This window comes from Diorhabda sublineata, chromosome 9 (genome assembly GCF_026230105.1).
Source record: "Diorhabda sublineata isolate icDioSubl1.1 chromosome 9, icDioSubl1.1, whole genome shotgun sequence".
In the NCBI taxonomy this organism is placed as follows: domain Eukaryota; kingdom Metazoa; phylum Arthropoda; class Insecta; order Coleoptera; family Chrysomelidae; genus Diorhabda; species Diorhabda sublineata.
In genome coordinates, this window is record NC_079482.1 from 25,800,323 (window position 1) to 25,819,407 (window position 19,085).

A 19,085-nucleotide genomic window follows, 5' to 3' on the forward strand; every position below is an offset into this window, starting at 1 on the left:
TTCAGGTCTTTCTGGCCACGAAGAATTTTCAAAATCTTGTAAATCTCTTTAAAAAACGCATTCAATTGATGGGGATTTTCTCTAAACAAAACTTTAAATGTTTAGCAAATGATTGAATTGATTTTTCCGAAGATATCGACTAAATTATTAAATAAATCAAATTTTATCTACAACTATCACGTAAATTATGAATTAATCCCAAAATATTGACAAGATAATGACAGTTTGGATTGTTTTAAATCGAATACGAGGGTGGTTCGAATATAAACCGGGATTTTGTTATAACAAAATTTCATTTCATTCGAATTACTTCAGTGATTAATTTAGGTTTTTCTGGCCACGACGAATTTTCAAAATCTTGTAAATCTCTTTAAAAAACACATTCAATTGATGGGGATTTTCTCTAAACAAAACTTTAAATGTTTAGCAAATGATTGAATTGATTTTTCCGAAGATATCGACTAAATTATTAAATAAATCAAATTTTATCTACAACTATCACGTAAATTATGAATTAATCCCAAAATATTGACAAGATAATGACAGTTTGAATTGTTTTAAATCGAATACGAGGGTGGTTCGAATATAAACCGGGATTTTGTTATAACAAAAGCACGTTTTTAATGTAAAATGTCTACCACGGCCATTTTTATATATTTCTAATTTACGTGTTTAATTCACTCAAAAAACATTCTATTGAGCCAAAATACGACGCCTACAGCTCTAATTATACTCTAATAAGCCAGCTCAATAGTATATATGACAAAATATAAAACGTACAGTTCTAAAAAGATCAAATGATGTGATGGAAGGTTTGATGGTTTTTTTTTTTTCTTTCCATTAAATATTTTTTCTACATTTTTTTCCTTGAATTACGAGCTGATTTTTGACCCCTCGTTCATTTTCTTTACAATATACACTAAAGCCAAGGAATAATTATAAGCATAAATAGTTGAATAAAAGCGTAATTACATATAATACTCTAGTCAATTAATATTGATTTATAACTAATTATTTCCGTTAGTTTAATACTGCAGACGTTTCGTTACCTTCTCGTTAGGTTTTATTTGAAAAACTAAGTACCTTGGTACGTGTTGCAGCTGCCGATTTATCATTATTTTCGATGAATCATTATATATACGGTTAAAATAACGAATCTCGAAATTTTTATCTCGAAAAAATCTACACCAAAAATCTTCCACCAAAATCGTAGTCTAACATAATTCGTGCTGTTTTTTTTTTTCAAAATTTGACCGTTTATTTAAGAAAAACAAGCGCATAAGTACCCCCCATCTGAAGCCACGACCTTTACCCATTTTTTTTGGCAATTTGTGGATCCCGTCCCAAAAGAACTGATACAACTTGGCAGCCAAGAATGAATCGAACCAATTTTCGATATCTTGCTCTGATTTGAACCGTTTTCCAGTGTGCGCATCGACTGGGACAAATGCTAATCACAAGAGGCAAAGTCCGGACTATAAGGCGGGTGAGGTAAAACTTCCCATCCGCTTTTTTCCAAATAGTTCTTAACCGGAATAGCACCGTGGGACCGAGGGATGTCCGGTCGCATATTCCGGGCGTTTTTCGACTCTTGCTCTCTTCAAACGGATTAATTGTGTTCGGTAGCGTTCTCCTTTGATGGTTTCACCAGGATTCAACAGCTCATAATACAGCACACCCTTCTGATCTCACCATTACCTTCGCGCCATGGATATTCGGCTTTGCCGTTGAATTGGTAGATTTTTTGCGTTTGGGGTTGTCGTAATGGATCCATTTTACATCACCAGTTACAATCCGACGCAAAAATGACGTTCCAACAGCATTTCGGACATGCAAAACCGCCTTTCGACGTCTCTCGGATTGAGTTCGCGCGGAACCCAATTTCCTTGCTTTTAAACGTTTTGAAACGGCTGCTCGAGTAACACCCAAAGATCCAGCGAGCTCTTCTTCTAATTGGTAACAATCTTTATCGAGTAACGCTTCCGGTTCTTCATCTTCGAACTTATTTAGGGACGGTTCGTCTTTGAACCAACCGCCACGGTTTCCAGTACAACTTGGAGACGTGGAATCACTTCCAGTGCACCTGTTGAAGATGATTTAGATGATTGAAGTCAGTCTTTGTACATTCCAGAGATTGTTCCTCGCGGTATTCGGACATTCACTCGAAAATATTTGAGTTGATTCATCATTACGAGACCGGATTTATTTGTACGAATATTTCTAGCGTATTTTTTCGAAAAACCCTCGTAACGCATAGAAGAATTTGTTTGTAGTCGGTTTGTTTTGTTGAAATCTATTAAACAAGACACGGCGGACATATTGATGAGCGACTATTTTCCGTTCGGGACGTTACAAAGAAATTTTCTTCTTCGACAATTCAGAGGTCATCGAAGGTAGATATCTCGCATAAACTTTCAACCATCTAACGGTCGATTGAAGTTTTTCAATAAGGCAATAACAATAAACATCGCAAAGTTTTGTTATAAACACGCCGTTAATTGAGAAATCGAGTATTCAGTTGGTGATTTATTTGTAGAAACGTAAATACGCGTGTCAAGGTAATACTGAAACGCAATTTTATCCGTTCCATTCCCACACCACCGATTTTTAAAGCGAATTAAGGGTGGTATAAACAAATAACCAGGACAGACTAATTCTTCATGGGAGTTGAACCCTTCAGAGGTATCAGCTACAAAACAGTGGAAAAAGCATCGGAAAAGACGGCGTACAGGTATTCCCATGTAGAAGCCCCCGGACTTGAACGACGGGGCATAGCTTGGGCCAGACTTGGCAAAACTCTGATTAACTATATAAAATTTTATTCTAATATCTAAACAGCAAATTTGTCATGAAACTATATATGGAAAATCTATTTTTACAAGCGCCCAGCCTGGTCCAGGGATGCAGATCAATCTTTGGTTTTCCTAGACAACCAGGCCTGGTCCAGGGATGCAGATCAATCTTTGGTTTATCTAGACAACTATAGGTCTGGCCCAGGGATGCAGATCAGTCTTTGATTTATCTAGACAACCAGGCCTGGTCTAGAGATGCAGTGCGAGCGAGGTACATTGCTACCATCTGGGCCAATAACGGCTTCCAAGTTAGGGCCAGAGTTGTACATACTTGGCTCAAATCTTAGCCAATACTGGGCCCCTCGTTATGGGTTATTGATAATCTCTATCCACGATCCAATGGATCAGTTTTCTGAGATATAACAGCTGACGATACCTAGTCTATGATTGACGAAGAAATTTTCTTACGAACGGTTAGAGAATCGAGGGGATTTAAACACAGAATTAACTATTAATTTCTCATCAATATTTCTTGTAATTTTCGTTGGGTTTCTCTTTGAAACTTTCGATCGCGGTTTATTTCTTTGAGATATAATTCTTCGTTAACGACTTTAAACCTTTTTTACGTAATCAATTTTATGTTTAATAAAAACACGTTAAATTCCTTTGTACCGCGTATTCTTCGTAGGTATAAGGAATAAATCGGAAATTTTTATTCAAAGAATAACTAAAATAGTGTCACGTAACTGGAAGTTAACCGTATAGAATAATCTTTCGACGAGAATTGTCGTAAAACTTAAATAACAACATAATACCTTTTATGGTAACTAGAAAAAAGCGCAAAAGAAAAAAAAATCCGAGTTTTAATCATCAATTAAACCCCCAATATCATCTTCGTTTTTAATCCGAATAAATTGATCGCGATAATTATTAGTTACAACAAAGTAATTAAATACGAATTATAGAATAATATACGAGGTATATCTACGAAGTAAGTTCCGTTCGGTTATCTACGTCTAGAAGATGTTTCCATCGAGTATTTGGCTATAAAGCCGAATTTTCGCACCGTTTTCATAACCATCGATGAAACGTGGGTCCATCAGAAACGAAAAAATGGATTGATTGAAAAGGTAGAACCAGCTCCGAAGAAACCAAACATCGTTCTATGAACAGGAAAAGTCATGGCGTTGGTTTTTCGGTGTACGCTTGGGATAATTTTCATTCACCATGTTGAAAAAGGAAAAACCATCAACGACTAGTATTATTGAATCGTTTGAAATGAAGAAACCAAGCATTTGGCTACGAAGAAAGGTTGTTTCATCAAGTTATCGCACCAACTCACACATCCGTGATTGCGATGCCGAAAATTAATGAATTAAAGTTCGAATTTCTACCTACACGGCAGATTTAACCCCCTCGGATCATTTTCTGTTTCCATACTTTGAAAATCGTCTCGGCGGTCAAAGATTTTTCAACAAAATCGCCAATTTATGTCAGTTTTTGTATAAATGTTGTCGCCCGCACCAAGAAAAGATTTCAGACGAAACAACAAAACGGAAAATCGCTAGGAGCAAAATCCGGGATGTACTGAAGTTGATCGAACACGTTCCAGTCCAAATCTTTTGTTACTTTCGAAATGTGAGATCGAGGAAACGAATTCGACGATAGTTTTGTTCGAAATATCAAATTCCGAATAAATTCGGGACCAATTGGACGCGCTCAAACTCTGCAAACTCTACTTGGACTAATAAGTCCAAATACAACGCGGGGTCTTCGAACTTGAAACGTACTTTTCAAGCAACTACCGCCATCTCTAGATCAATCCAGGCGCTTCTAGAACCATTCTCGTTTGTAGACAAAAACGAAAATATATCGATTAACCAGATTCATAATCGATTCGTAGACGTTCCGCATAGTTTTATTTAGAATTCCATATGCTAACTAACCTATTAATATTGCATGGAAATAATTATACGTGTAAATATCGTAAGGTACATCTCAAAAAAATTGTTAGAACGATTTTATGCACTCTCGAACGGATTTCGTTAGATTTTCGCACTGATACTAGACGTAAATTGAATCGTTCGTTCGCCTTCGACCAATCGCTGATGCTTATTCAACCGTAAACACATTTTTTCGAGGAATGTTTATGAAGCGAGCTAAGAATTTTTGTATTGTTTCAACTGGTCTACAGTAGGTTTTAATTCGCAACCGTCTGAATAGAAAACGTACGGAATACGTACCGTGAATGTCATCTACGCAGATATGAAGATCTTCTCTGAAGGCCGGTAGATGAGGATGGCACCGACATGTACACATATCTTGATCGGATAATGCAGTAGCAGTGCCGCTGCTTATACCTACGCAAGTATCCGGCATGCATTTTGTATCTGGTCCTGAAAATACACAAAACAATTTCGTAAATATTATTGAAAAGTCGATTTTATCTTGTTTCGTTCATTGTATTTACGTTTCTTTAGATTAGATTTACTGTGTAATGACAGCTGACTCGGATACGTATCCATCGAATACGCTCCGAACTACACTGAAATCTGCAAACACATTCCGTACTGTATTGACAGCTGACACGGATACGTAACTATCGAATACGCTCCGTACTACACTGAAATCTGCATTTTAAACACATTCGTACTGTATTGACAGCTGACACGGATACGTATCCATCGAATACGCTCCGAACTACACTGAAATCTGCAAACACATTCCGTACTGTATTGACAGCTGACACGGATACGTAACTATCGAATACGCTCCGTACTACACTGAAATCTGCATTTTAAACACATTCGTACTGTATTGACGGCTGACACGGATACAGATCCATCGAATACGCTCCGTACTACACTGAAATCTGCATTTTAAACACATTCGTACTGTATTGACAGCTGACACGGATACAGATCCATCGAATACGCTCCGTACTACACTGAAATCTGCATTTTAAACACGTTCGTACTGTATTGACAGCTGACACGGATACAGATCCATCGAATACGCTCCGTACTATTCGGAAATCTGCATTTTAAACATATTCCGTACTGTATTGACAGCTGACACGGATACAGATCCATCGAATACGCTCCGTACTACACTGAAATCTGCATTTTAAACATATTCCGTACTGTATTGACAGTTGACACTGATACGTGTCCATCGAATACCCTTCGTATACAGGGTCTTTCAAAACGTTATAGACATGTGATTGTTTGATGATTTTTAATCGATTTTTTTTCGCTTAATGCGGTGATATAACTCGGATGCGAACGTTTCGAAAAACCCCGAGAAATTGTGAATGTGTTTGTATGAATGTTTCAGTGGAAATTTATTTAAAATACAGGCGAAAGCAATGTTTATTCGATATTTTATTATTTATGAGGTTATTTATCATCATAAATTGTACTTTGACCGAACTTAGAAAGTTTTTCTAATAATCGATTCATATTTATGAATTTATGGACGAACCGACACGTTAGAAATCGAATAAATGAATGATTGAATAAATGATATGTCTAAAGACATGTAAAGTCATGAAACTTTTATATCGTGATAAAACATTGTTATTGTGTGCTAAGCATTCAAGAAACATTAACACACTTTAACCTGTTTTAGTTGAAACTGGTTTGAATACGATTACCGGGGTTGAAGCATAACAATTTTCGCGAAAAATAAAAACTAGCAATAATCTTCAGGATTAAAACAAGATATGTGAAAAATTGTTATTAAATTTTCATTTGAATTCGTTCTGCACTTCAATATATACCCCTATACGAGGATAGTCCCAGAAGTATCTAGTCCAATAAAAAAAAAAAAACACAAAAATATAATTTTTCCTGCGATGTTTGATAATTTTTTGTAATAAGAATCGTCGAGCTCCTCAAATAAGGCGTAAACTTCCGATATTGACTATTTTTTTAAGTCTGGGAGCAGAAAATAATCCGATGAGGCTAAATCTGTCGAATACGGTGCATGAAGTAATAATTCAAATTGCTGCCGCTTTCTTCTTAGTCAAATTCGACAGTTTTTACTTATTTTCGTCGCTAAAACGTTGCAATAACTCTCCATTTACACAGTTTTTCCCATTTCAAAACAATCAATAAGTTCATTCACCAGATAAACTGATTTGTTTACAGTAGCTGGACACTTCATAATTGAAGGTTTCTTGATGACATCCGTCGATTATACCATATTTTAATACGTTCGAACAATTTTCATTATTAGAATTTCTCTCATTTCACTCGTATGAATGACAAACTGTTTTTCCAACGGTACTCGTATAACTAATTCATATTTTACAAACAAATGAGGAAAAACTTGTTATTTTTCAATGACCATTTACATTTTATTGAGGAAATGGCTACTAACACGCGCTCTCTCTAAAGGTATGTAACTACAAGGATTTGTAAGAAACAGATTCGAACAATGATACCGGCAGGCATCTGACATGTCAGGATTCTTCGTTCCGAGATATATTAAGTTTACTGTTTAATCATCATAAGCGTACCTAGAAGAATCAAACCAGTTCCAATAGGTCCTAATATTTATAATTTAGGCACCTCAAAAACGTGTCCGTTTCTACAGGCGTAAATTCCTTTTCATCATCATTCATTGTTTTACATTAATTTAATAGAAACTTCGGATAAAACAAATAATGACAGAAAATTAAAAATTAATCGAAGTGAAACTGCCAACTGTCAACATTGAAGTGGCTAGAGTCACTCCAGAACGTTCCGAGAGCGTTTTGCAGTACGGAACTGTCACTTTCGCTACACGGAATACTCAAAACGTAACTTTCGGTATGTAAATACATACAGAATTAACAACTTTTATTTATTTATCTACTTCTCATTAAGACATACAGAGAACTACTGAAAGATTTTATTTCTTGTAAGAATGCAGATTTAACATCATAACATTAAAGTACAAATTTACATCGAGATAACTAGAAAATTGAGAAATAATTATTATTTACTTGATTATTTATGTTTATGAATATATAGTACCGATATAAACGGCCATTACCGCGAAATTAAATGTTAGTTGTTGATGCGTGGTGTTTTAACCTCAAAACTAGAAGCCGTACTGTCAATAGTTGGTTCACCTTTAAACATTTCCATCGACTTGAATAAGTTTGTTCGTTATTAGCGATAAGTTTATTAATTAAGGACGTATATTATTCACGTAGGTTTTTCATGTCATTTGGAAAATTACATTGTTGCCTTCGCGATTTATACAATGTAGAATAATACCTCGCTTTAAGGCCGGCACACACGTATCGCGCATCCTTCCGATCATACAATCGGACGCGATTATCTGACAGGGAAATGAAAACAAAATTAAATCACGAGGTTCTGTTGTTTTTCCTCCCCTTTAATGGAGAATTGAAGAATTGTTTAAACTGCTAATTCAAATTGAATCCTTCGCGATTTTTCCCTTCGTAACGACGGGAATAGACCCGAACACGTGATTTCTCTTCTCAAATCGTATCATCGGTACCTACTGTCGAGTTATAGCCTTCGTTTTTGGTGCGAATGTAGCGAGCCGGAGTTGCAAATAGGAAAGAACCTGGAAACGTGCTGGACATGTGTATTCCGCACCGATCCTTCTTTCCAAAATCTCTAGACCAATGGATTACATGTGTATATTGAACTCAGCTCGGTGCTTCTACCACATCGGGCCAAATATTCCCAGCTGGAGCAGATTGTTATCCGGCTTCATATGTTCCAGTTGACCAAATGTAAGCTACAGCTCCCTGGTCACCTCTATTTCCAAACCCCGTTGTGGAACCAGTATTGGTAGACGACCAGGTGGATTGTGAAGAAATAAAAAACTTTTGGAAGCTGTTTGGAAAAAAAACCTCCCTTGTTACTTAGATTTATCGATCGGATCGCTAAAAAACTGGTAAGGTATCTGTACGTGTCGAAGATTTCAATTTGAAGCCTTCCAGTGGAATTTCCACCCAAAAGAAGAGTCAATCGATCTTCGGGCGCTTCAAAAACATCGGTTTGACTTTCTTCTTTGATAATAGAAATTCGAGATGGCGTGTTGAAGACGAGGGAATCGGAAATTTTCTATGCAATTGGTCGTCCAGATCTGATTTGTTTAAATGTTATTTCGGACGTCCTGTATATAGATACGAATTATTTTTGGTAAAATATTTCGGAATTTGGAAAATCGATTATCTAAATATCAAATCGAATATCGTCTGTTAATGAATTTTGAATAGGTTTTTGAATTTGAAGAGAAACGTCTCGATAACTTTTATTTTATTTCAATATCTGTTTTGTAAGTAATTCCACACGTTCCTTTATCGAATTAGCATATTAGTTACTATTCATTTACATATATACTAATGAATTAATTAGGAAAATGACAGTAGTTAGCATAGTAGAATAAACAAGTCAATTTAGAAGATGATAAACTTGGTTACCAACAAAAACTGGCACGCGTTAACAATTATTTTCAAAATGAAAGAAATTGGATTACTTAAAATGAACTAAATCAAAGTTTCTTTACCAATTTTTATGTTTTGAAAGTTAAAGTTCACAATAATGAAGTTTGGAAAGTGCTCAAACCTTTTTTGTATATACGAGGGCGGTTCAAATATGATCGAAACAAACTCTATAAATGCTGACACGTTTTAACAATTATTTTCAAAATGAAAGAAATTGGATTACTTAAAATGAACTAAATCAAAGTTTCTTTACCAATTTTTATGTTTTGAAAGTTAAAGTTCACAATTATGAAGTTTGGAAAGTGCTCAAACCTTTTTTGTATATACGAGGGCGGTTCAAATATGATCGAAACAAACTCTATAAATGCTGACACGTTTTAACAATCATTTTCAAAATGAAAGAAATTATTGATTAAATTACTTAAAAATGAACTAAATCAAAGTTTCTTTACCAATTTTTATGTTTTGAAAGTTAAAGTTCACAATTATGAAGTTTGGAAAGTGCTCAAACCTTTTTTGTATATACGAGGGCGGTTCAAATATGATCGAAACAAACTCTATAAATGCTGACACGTTTTAACAATCATTTTCAAAATGAAAATCTATAAAGAAATTATTGATTAAATTACTTAAAAATGAACTAAATCAAAGTTTCTTTACCAATTTTTATGTTTTGAAAGTTAAAGTTCACAATTATGAAGTTTGGAAAGTGCTCAAACCTTTTTTGTATATACGAGGGCGGTTCAAATATGATCGAAACAAACTCTATAAATGCTGACACGTTTTAACAATCATTTTCAAAATGAAAGAAATTATTGATTAAATTACTTAAAAATGAACTAAATCAAAGTTTCTTTACCAATTTTTATGTTTTGAAAGTTAAAGTTCACAATTATGAAGTTTGGAAAGTGCTCAAACCTTTTTTGTATATACGAGGGCGGTTCAAATATGATCGAAACAAACTCTATAAATGCTGACACGTTTTCACAATCATTTTCAAAATGAAAGAAATTATTGATTAAATTACTTAAAAATGAACTAAATCAAAGTTTCTTTACCAATTTTTATGTTTTGAAAGTTAAAGTTCACAATTATGAAGTTTGGAAAGTGCTCAAACCTTTTTTGTATATACGAGGGCGGTTCAAATATGATCGAAACAAACTCTATAAATGCTGACACGTTTTCACAATCATTTTCAAAATGAAAGAAATTATTGATTAAATTACTTAAAAATGAACTAAATCAAAGTTTCTTTACCAATTTTTATGTTTTGAAAGTTAAAGTTCACAATTATGAAGTTTGGAAAGTGCTCAAACCTTTTTTGTATATACGAGGGCGGTTCAAATATGATCGAAACAAACTCTATAAATGCTGACACGTTTTCACAATCATTTTCAAAATGAAAGAAATTATTGATTAAATTACTTAAAAATGAACTAAATCAAAGTTTCTTTACCAATTTTTATGTTTTGAAAGTTAAAGTTCACAATTATGAAGTTTGGAAAGTGCTCAAACCTTTTTTGTATATACGAGGGCGGTTCAAATATGATCGAAACAAACTCTATAAATGCTGACACGTTTTCACAATCATTTTCAAAATGAAAGAAATTATTGATTAAATTACTTAAAAATGAACTAAATCAAAGTTTCTTTACCAATTTTTATGTTTTGAAAGTTAAAGTTCACAATTATGAAGTTTGGAAAGTGCTCAAACCTTTTTTGTATATACGAGGGCGGTTCAAATATGATCGAAACAAACTCTATAAATGCTGACACGTTTTAACAATCATTTTCAAAATGAAAGAAATTATTGATTAAATTACTTAAAAATGAACTAAATCAAAGTTTCTTTACCAATTTTTATGTTTTGAAAGTTAAAGTTCACAATTATGAAGTTTGGAAAGTGCTCAAACCTTTTTTGTATATACGAGGGCGGTTCAAATATGATCGAAACAAACTCTATAAATGCTGACACGTTTTCACAATCATTTTCAAAATGAAAGAAATTATTGATTAAATTACTTAAAAATGAACTAAATCAAAGTTTCTTTACCAATTTTTATGTTTTGAAAGTTAAAGTTCACAATTATGAAGTTTGGAAAGTGCTCAAACCTTTTTTGTATATACGAGGGCGGTTCAAATATGATCGAAACAAACTCTATAAATGCTGACACGTTTTAACAATCATTTTCAAAATGAAAATCTATAAAGAAATTATTGATTAAATTACTTAAAAATGAACTAAATCAAAGTTTCTTTACCAATTTTTATGTTTTGAAAGTTAAAGTTTATAATAATGAAGTTTGGAAAGTGGTCAAACCTTTTTTGTATATACGAGGGCGGTTCAAATATGATCGAAACAAACTCTATAAATGCTGACACGTTTTAACAATCATTTTCAAAATGAAAGAAATTATTGATTAAATTACTTAAAAATGAACTAAATCAAAGTTTCTTTACCAATTTTTATGTTTTGAAAGTTAAAGTTCACAATTATGAAGTTTGGAAAGTGCTCAAACCTTTTTTGTATATACGAGGGCGGTTCAAATATGATCGAAACAAACTCTATAAATGCTGACACGTTTTAACAATCATTTTCAAAATGAAAGAAATTATTGATTAAATTACTTAAAAATGAACTAAATCAAAGTTTCTTTACCAATTTTTATGTTTTGAAAGTTAAAGTTCACAATAATGAAGTTTGGAAAGTGCTCAAACCTTTTTTGTATATACGAGGGCGGTTCAAATATGATCGAAACAAACTCTATAAATGCTGACACGTTTTAACAATCATTTTCAAAATGAAAATCTATAAAGAAATTATTGATTAAATTACTTAAAAATGAACTAAATCAAAGTTTCTTTACCAATTTTTATGTTTTGAAAGTTAAAGTTTACAATAATGAAGTTTGGAAAGTGCTCAAACCTTTTTTGTACATACGAGGGCGGTTCAAATATGATCGAGACAAACGCTGTACATAACGCGGCTGTATGTTTTGAGGCCGCAGCTTGATTATGTGTTAGCTGGGTGTAGAAGTCGATTTTTCCAGTCGGAATATCGTCCAAAGAGACACGAGAAAATAGGAAGAAAAATAACAAGAACCTCTTATATCTACCAACGAAGACGTGTTCCGTAAGCTACTGGAGACTCCGGATCCTTTTATTGAGATATTGAGACCCCAATCAAAAGAAAATCACCTGGAAATCAGTGATGAAACTAAGCAAATTTTCTTTGAATTTGATATCGTGAGTTTCTTTTCAATTTTCGACTTTGAATCCATAAATTTCATTGAATACACTCCGAATACTTGTTACAACTGGTTTTGATTTCAATTCCTCATTAGCCCGACCAATTCCGAGGTGAATCCACTCGTTTTTTTATATTAAAAACCCGGATTTTTCATAGTTTACAAAATAAATTCGATAGTAACCATGAATTTTTCTATCGTATTTGAATAAACTGAAGCGCTTCAAAAACGGCCGCAAAATAGTCGAGAATGAGCCGCACGATCGTCGACCGCCAACCAATATCACACCAGACAAAATTCGTCGCTTCGAACAACTCATTTTGGAGGAATCCGACATTAGAGTCTGTCATCTACGAACCCTTCGGGATACCGCGCGTTTTATGCTCGATATAATATCAGAACCGGCGCGGTAGATACTAGAATAGTCCCCCTACAGTCCGGACTCAACACCCCGCGACCACCACGCGTTTAAACCACTGATGTACCCATTGTATTTCGAGATTTCGAAAACAAAACAAATGGATTCGAATTTGAAATGAATTTTTTGCATATTGAAATAAAAACGGATCATAAATGTTTGGAATACGAGGGTTATCCGAGAAGATTCCGATTTAATGAAGAAACAAATCAATTTCCAGCGATGACGCTTTAATCTTTTTAACTTTTTCGAAGTTCGGGAAACGGAAAAAAGATCTTGGAAGTTATTATACGAGTCTCGTAAGGAAGATATGTTTTATTTTTCAACTAATATTACCTGTCATTTGAGTAAATATATCTCCATTGTTGTGTCTGGTAACGATCAGCGTCGCTGCCGATGTAACTTCCATTGGATAAAGCGTTATGACAAACAGTACCGCTGGAAGCCATGGCACTATCACGACATTTGATTTCGCTTCCATCTGGCACCTCCCAAGGCCATTCAGCCATTGAGTATTTTCCTAGGCCCTGAAACTAGAAGATTACAAATATCAGTTTTAAACTAAAAACAGTCAATAACAGTATTCGATATATAAATTCTAGTGTTTAAGAACAAACAAAAAAAAAAAGGAATAACGCCGTAACGAGGTTGTCGATCATTTCTTTTTTTTTTCGTTTTAATTAACTATTATCTGCAATACTAGCCGCCATTATAACACTAGTTGATATAGTACATAAATATGTGGTAGATCTATTAAATCGGTTCACATATTTTGCACTCGACGTGTGTGTGTATGCAGGTAATTGAAGTGATCAGCCTACCGTGAAGTTTTTCATACTATACAGCTTCGTATAAACTGAATCAATTTTAAATAGTTGTATTTAATATTAGGCAAACAGAAACGTTATGATTTTTTTCTACGCCCATGTGTATAAACGTCAAAAATCGCGATGTCAAAATTCTTTGTAAATGACAGTTTTCTACGCCCACGTTTGTAAACGTCAAAAATCGCGCTGTCAACATTCGTTTTAAATGACAGTTTTCTACGCCCACGTTTGTAAACGTCAAAAATCGCGCTGTCAACATTCGTTTTAAATGACAGTTTTCTACGCCCACGTTTGTAAACGTCAAAAATCGCGCTGTCAATAAAAATCAAATCAAACTGTATACGTTTCATTTGAAGCAAAAGTTAACGCGTCAAATTAAGATTTAGACCACATCTGCATCTCTAAAAATTGACAGAAAACATTTAATATCTGGTTAACCAAAGGTTTAGGTATAGGAAGGTATACATGAATTTGCCTTATTTGTCACCCCCGAATGCATTAAAATGGAAAAAACAGGGTGATTCTCCTTAAAAAAATAAAGAAATTTAATATTTATGTAGTTAAACTTTGAACACTTTTTATACGCACCTTGTATAAAATAAGAAATTTTTCAACTTATATTCAAATACGTCTGACTTTGCTAAAAGCAACCGAACAAAAACCATTTTCATATCGTTAAGGGTGTCCTCGTAAAAAAATAATTTATAAGGGTTCAAATTTTTACAAAAAAAAACTAATAACTCAAAAAGTATGCATTTTTCGAAAAAAGTTTTTAGATAAAACTATATTAAAATTTTACGTAGATTTCAAAAATGTATTAATATACAGGGTGTTCTATTTAAAATAACAAAGTTATAGTCGATTTCCGGTAGAACCGGAAGTCGGCCATCTTTGAAAATATTCTAGTTAAAAAGATCGTATCCGAAAACCAAAACGTATAAATTTTCAAGATTCTACTATAAGTATTTTGCCGTATATACACAGATAGTTTTAACTCGTCGTGTTGGACATCCTGTATAGTTAAGAAAATCTGATACAGAAACTTTTCATACAACCCTCGAAATGTTCTATTATGGTAACTTTCATTATAATGAACCACAAAAATTCGAAAAAATAGAAAAAAATCTGGTGATTCTATTTAAAGAAATTTGATATTTATGAAGTTAAACTTTGATAACTTTTTATACGCACCCTGTATAAAATAAAAAAAATTTTAACATATATTCAAATACGTGTGACCTTGCTAAAAGCAATCGAATAGAAATTATTTTCATATCTTTAAGGGTGTCCTCGTAAAAAAATAATTTATAAGGGTTCAAATTTTTACAAAAAAAAACTAATAACTCAAAAAGTATGCATTTTTCGAAAAAAGTTTTTAGATAAAACTATATTAAAATTTTACGTAGATTTCAAAAATGTATTAATATACAGGGTGTTCTATTTAAAATAACAAAGTTATAGTCGATTTCCGGTAGAACCGGAAGTCGGCCATCTTTGAAAATATTCTAGTTAAAAAGATCGTATCCGAAAACCAAAACGTATAAATTTTCAAGATTCTACTATAAGTATTTTGCCGTATATACACAGATAGTTTTAACTCGTCGTGTTGGACATCCTGTATAGTTAAGAAAATCTGATACAGAAACTTTTCATACAACCCTCGAAATGTTCTATTATGGTAACTTTCATTATAATGAACCACAAAAATTCGAAAAAATAGAAAAAAATCTGGTGATTCTATTTAAAGAAATTTGATATTTATGAAGTTAAACTTTGATAACTTTTTATACGCACCCTGTATAAAATAAAAAAAATTTTAACATATATTCAAATACGTGTGACCTTGCTAAAAGCAATCGAATAGAAATTATTTTCATATCTTTAAGGGTGTCCTCGTAAAAAAATAATTTATAAGGGTTCAAATTTTTACAAAAAAAAACTAATAACTCAAAAAGTATGCATTTTTCGAAAAAAGTTTTTAGATAAAACTATATTAAAATTTTACGTAGATTTCAAAAATGTATTAATATACAGGGTGTTCTATTTAAAATAACAAAGTTATAGTCGATTTCCGGTAGAACCGGAAGTCGGCCATCTTTGAAAATATTCTAGTTAAAAAGATCGTATCCGAAAACCAAAACGTATAAATTTTCAAGATTCTACTATAAGTATTTTGCCGTATATACACAGATAGTTTTAACTCGTCGTGTTGGACATCCTGTATAGTTAAGAAAATCTGATACAGAAACTTTTCATACAACCCTCGAAATGTTCTATTATGGTAACTTTCATTATAATGAACCACAAAAATTCGAAAAAATAGAAAAAAATCTGGTGATTCTATTTAAAGAAATTTGATATTTATGAAGTTAAACTTTGATAACTTTTTATACGCACCCTGTATAAAATAAAAAAAATTTTAACATATATTCAAATACGTGTGACCTTGCTAAAAGCAATCGAATAGAAATTATTTTCATATCTTTAAGGGTGTCCTCGTAAAAAAATAATTTATAAGGGTTAAAATTTTTCCAAAAAAATTAATAACTCAAAAAGTATACATTTTTCGAAAAAAGTTTTTAGACAAAATTATACTAAAATTTTACGTAGATTTCAAAAATGTATTAATATACAGGGTGTTCTATTTAAAATAACAAAGTTATAGTCGATTTCCGGTAGAACCGGAAGTCGACCATCTTTGAAAATATTGTAGTTAAAAAGATCGTATCCGAAAACTCAAATATGGAAATTTTCATGATTCTACTATAAGTATTTTGTCGTATACAGGTAGTTTTAACTCGTCCTAGGACATCCTGTATATATACTAAATATTATTTTTTCGTAATCTAAGGGTCATCGGTATTAGGCCAACAATTAAATTGAATCAATTACCTTCTTACGTAATACCAATTTTCCGATAATTATTATGAAAACTCGTCGTTATAGTAAAATAGAAAAGTTGACATAATAATTTTAATTCATATTAATTACAGACTAGAAATCAATTTTTTTGATATTAAACGTAAATGTTGAAATAATAATCATCATATTTAAAACCCCAGGTTGTTTTATTCGAAACAGCGAACTTTGTACGTTCTAAGGCCGGGGACACACGGTCCGGCCGAACGTCCCGTCCGGGTTTTGTCCGAACGAGTTTAAAAGTTGTGAAAAATTATTTAACGTATAGTTCTAAAATTTAATCGAAATAGCACATCTCAAAAAATGCAGTTGAACTTTTTCGAAACGAAACTTGTATGGAAACACATTTCATTACATAACCTGTAAAACAACTTACAAAGACGTGTCACTTGTGTTTTATCGGTAACCAGTTCAATGTTAATAAAAACATTATTTTAGTCTGTATCTAACGCCATTAAAAACTAAAAAAACAAAAAAACTAGTACCGGTAAAGTGATGATGTAGCACCAACCCATTATCAAGGTTATTTCAACGACTACTGGTATATAATAAGAAGATTATACGAGGTGTCCGAAAGAAAATAACTCAATTTATATAAACGAGTTTTCGAATTGTAGAAAACAGTATACGGAACTGGAATAGGGGGTTTACGGTTCAAAACTAAAATCCCTGATACCCAAGCAACCATTAATAGTCCAGTCAAATTAGTCTTTGAAATAGAAGTAAGGTAACGAAAATTCCCAAAGAGCTAAAAATTTGTATGAATGTTAAAAATACTATTATAAATGAATTGTGAAAATCCCCCTTGCGAAAAAAATTTTATTAATGGTTAAAGTTTACAAAAATATGTTTCACGCGTTTTTCAGCTAAACGGTGAGTTTTACAGCAAAAATATATCCGACGAGAATTGTAGATCATAAAATTATCTACAAAAAATGTATTCACACTTTTTTTCATAAGTATTACCATTTCCGAGATACAGCGGTTAGAAGGAATTGAAAAAAATATTTTCGATATTCTTAGGAATCTTCAGTATTTCTTGGAGTCCAATCCGAATAGGAGATGAATGAATTTTGCTTTTAGTTACTTTTACTTTCAATATTAACATCAAATAACACTATCTGAAGGGCAGGGACGGGTTAAGCCCAATGGCTAACGATCCGTAATTTTTACAGGGACGAAATTGAAAAAAAACTTCGACTCAATGCTATAAATTATTGCAAGAGGCGTAAGTTAGTGGAGGCCGGTTTCCAGATGGTCAGACTGTCAACCAGACTCACTATTTGTCAGTTTTGGCAACACTGCCAGATCGAGTTCGATTTTGCACCGGTAAGAGCAGTCCAGTGCTCGTACTCACCAGATTTGTCAACGTGCGACTTTTTTTTTGTTTCCGAAGATAAAATCTGCTTTAAAAGAAACTCGATTTAAGTCGATGGAAGTTGTAGAGGAAAAAAAGGCAGAGCTCCTGAAGGTCCTCTCCAAAGGAGACTTCCAGCACCGTTTCGATCAACTTTGTGGTGCAATTAGGCAATAATAATAATAATAATAAGATTTAAATAATAAGATTTCCTTGAAAGGGATCCGATTTGAGTCGACGGAAGCTATAAACCGGAGCTTCTCCAAAGAAGACTTCCAGCACTGCTTCGATCAATGGAAAAAAACGTATGGAAAGGTGTGTGGCTAGGGAAAGGTAGTATATTGAAGGGGAGCATTCGTATGTAGACCCTTTTTCGTAACCAAACCTCGTATTCTTTGTTAAACTCGATCAAATTTATGGTTTAGAAGATTTTTAGATCGTTTGCACATGCCCAGGGAAACCGTTCGCCACAAAGAGACATTCCGAAGAAAATTATCATAATTTTTACGGCATTTTATTCATATCATCTACTCACTTTCGAAGTTTTTGCGGACCACCCTGTAAGGCATGTGTAATATAATACAGAGGCTAAAAATTACGAATTGTACTTTTGTTTGTAGGCGTTATTGAGAATTGAATCTCATGGCACTCATTAAAAACGAATTTCCTCAACTTTCACTATCATTAGGGATTCGAATAAATATTAATTACGTCGGAGGTTCCATGGTTAATGTTATTCGTAAGACGCGCCATTGTTTTTCAGATCACCTTCACTAGGAACAAACAAAATTATTTTACATCAATTTCACTCAAACAAACGATTACAATCTTTTCTCACAATTGTACGTTGTTATATAAAGTCGTCCATCAATAGGAAGGTTCTTGTCCTTGCGGATACGTTCTTAGTAAAAAATAAATAATAACAAAGTATGATAATAACATTGGTATAGTTCAAATTTAATAATTTTCGAAACAAATCACTATTTTAGACGACGTAATCAAAAAGTTGTTAATTCTGTATTCATTTATATACCGAAAGTTGCGTTTTGAGT

General features: G+C 33.0%; 1 protein-coding gene across 1 annotated transcript in view; it reads right to left on the bottom strand.

The window, feature by feature from the left end:
- The window catches only part of LOC130449117 (uncharacterized), a 95,116-nt gene that overhangs the window by 43,356 nt on the left and 32,675 nt on the right, over nucleotides 1-19,085 (bottom strand). The window contains exons 2-3 of the mRNA XM_056786803.1: nucleotides 13,267-13,463; nucleotides 5,036-5,188 (exon numbers count right to left, since the gene is read on the bottom strand). Of these exons, the coding sequence (XP_056642781.1) occupies nucleotides 5,036-5,188; nucleotides 13,267-13,411 (298 nt within the window). The 5' untranslated portion in view covers nucleotides 13,412-13,463. The remainder of the gene's footprint in view (nucleotides 1-5,035; nucleotides 5,189-13,266; nucleotides 13,464-19,085) is intronic.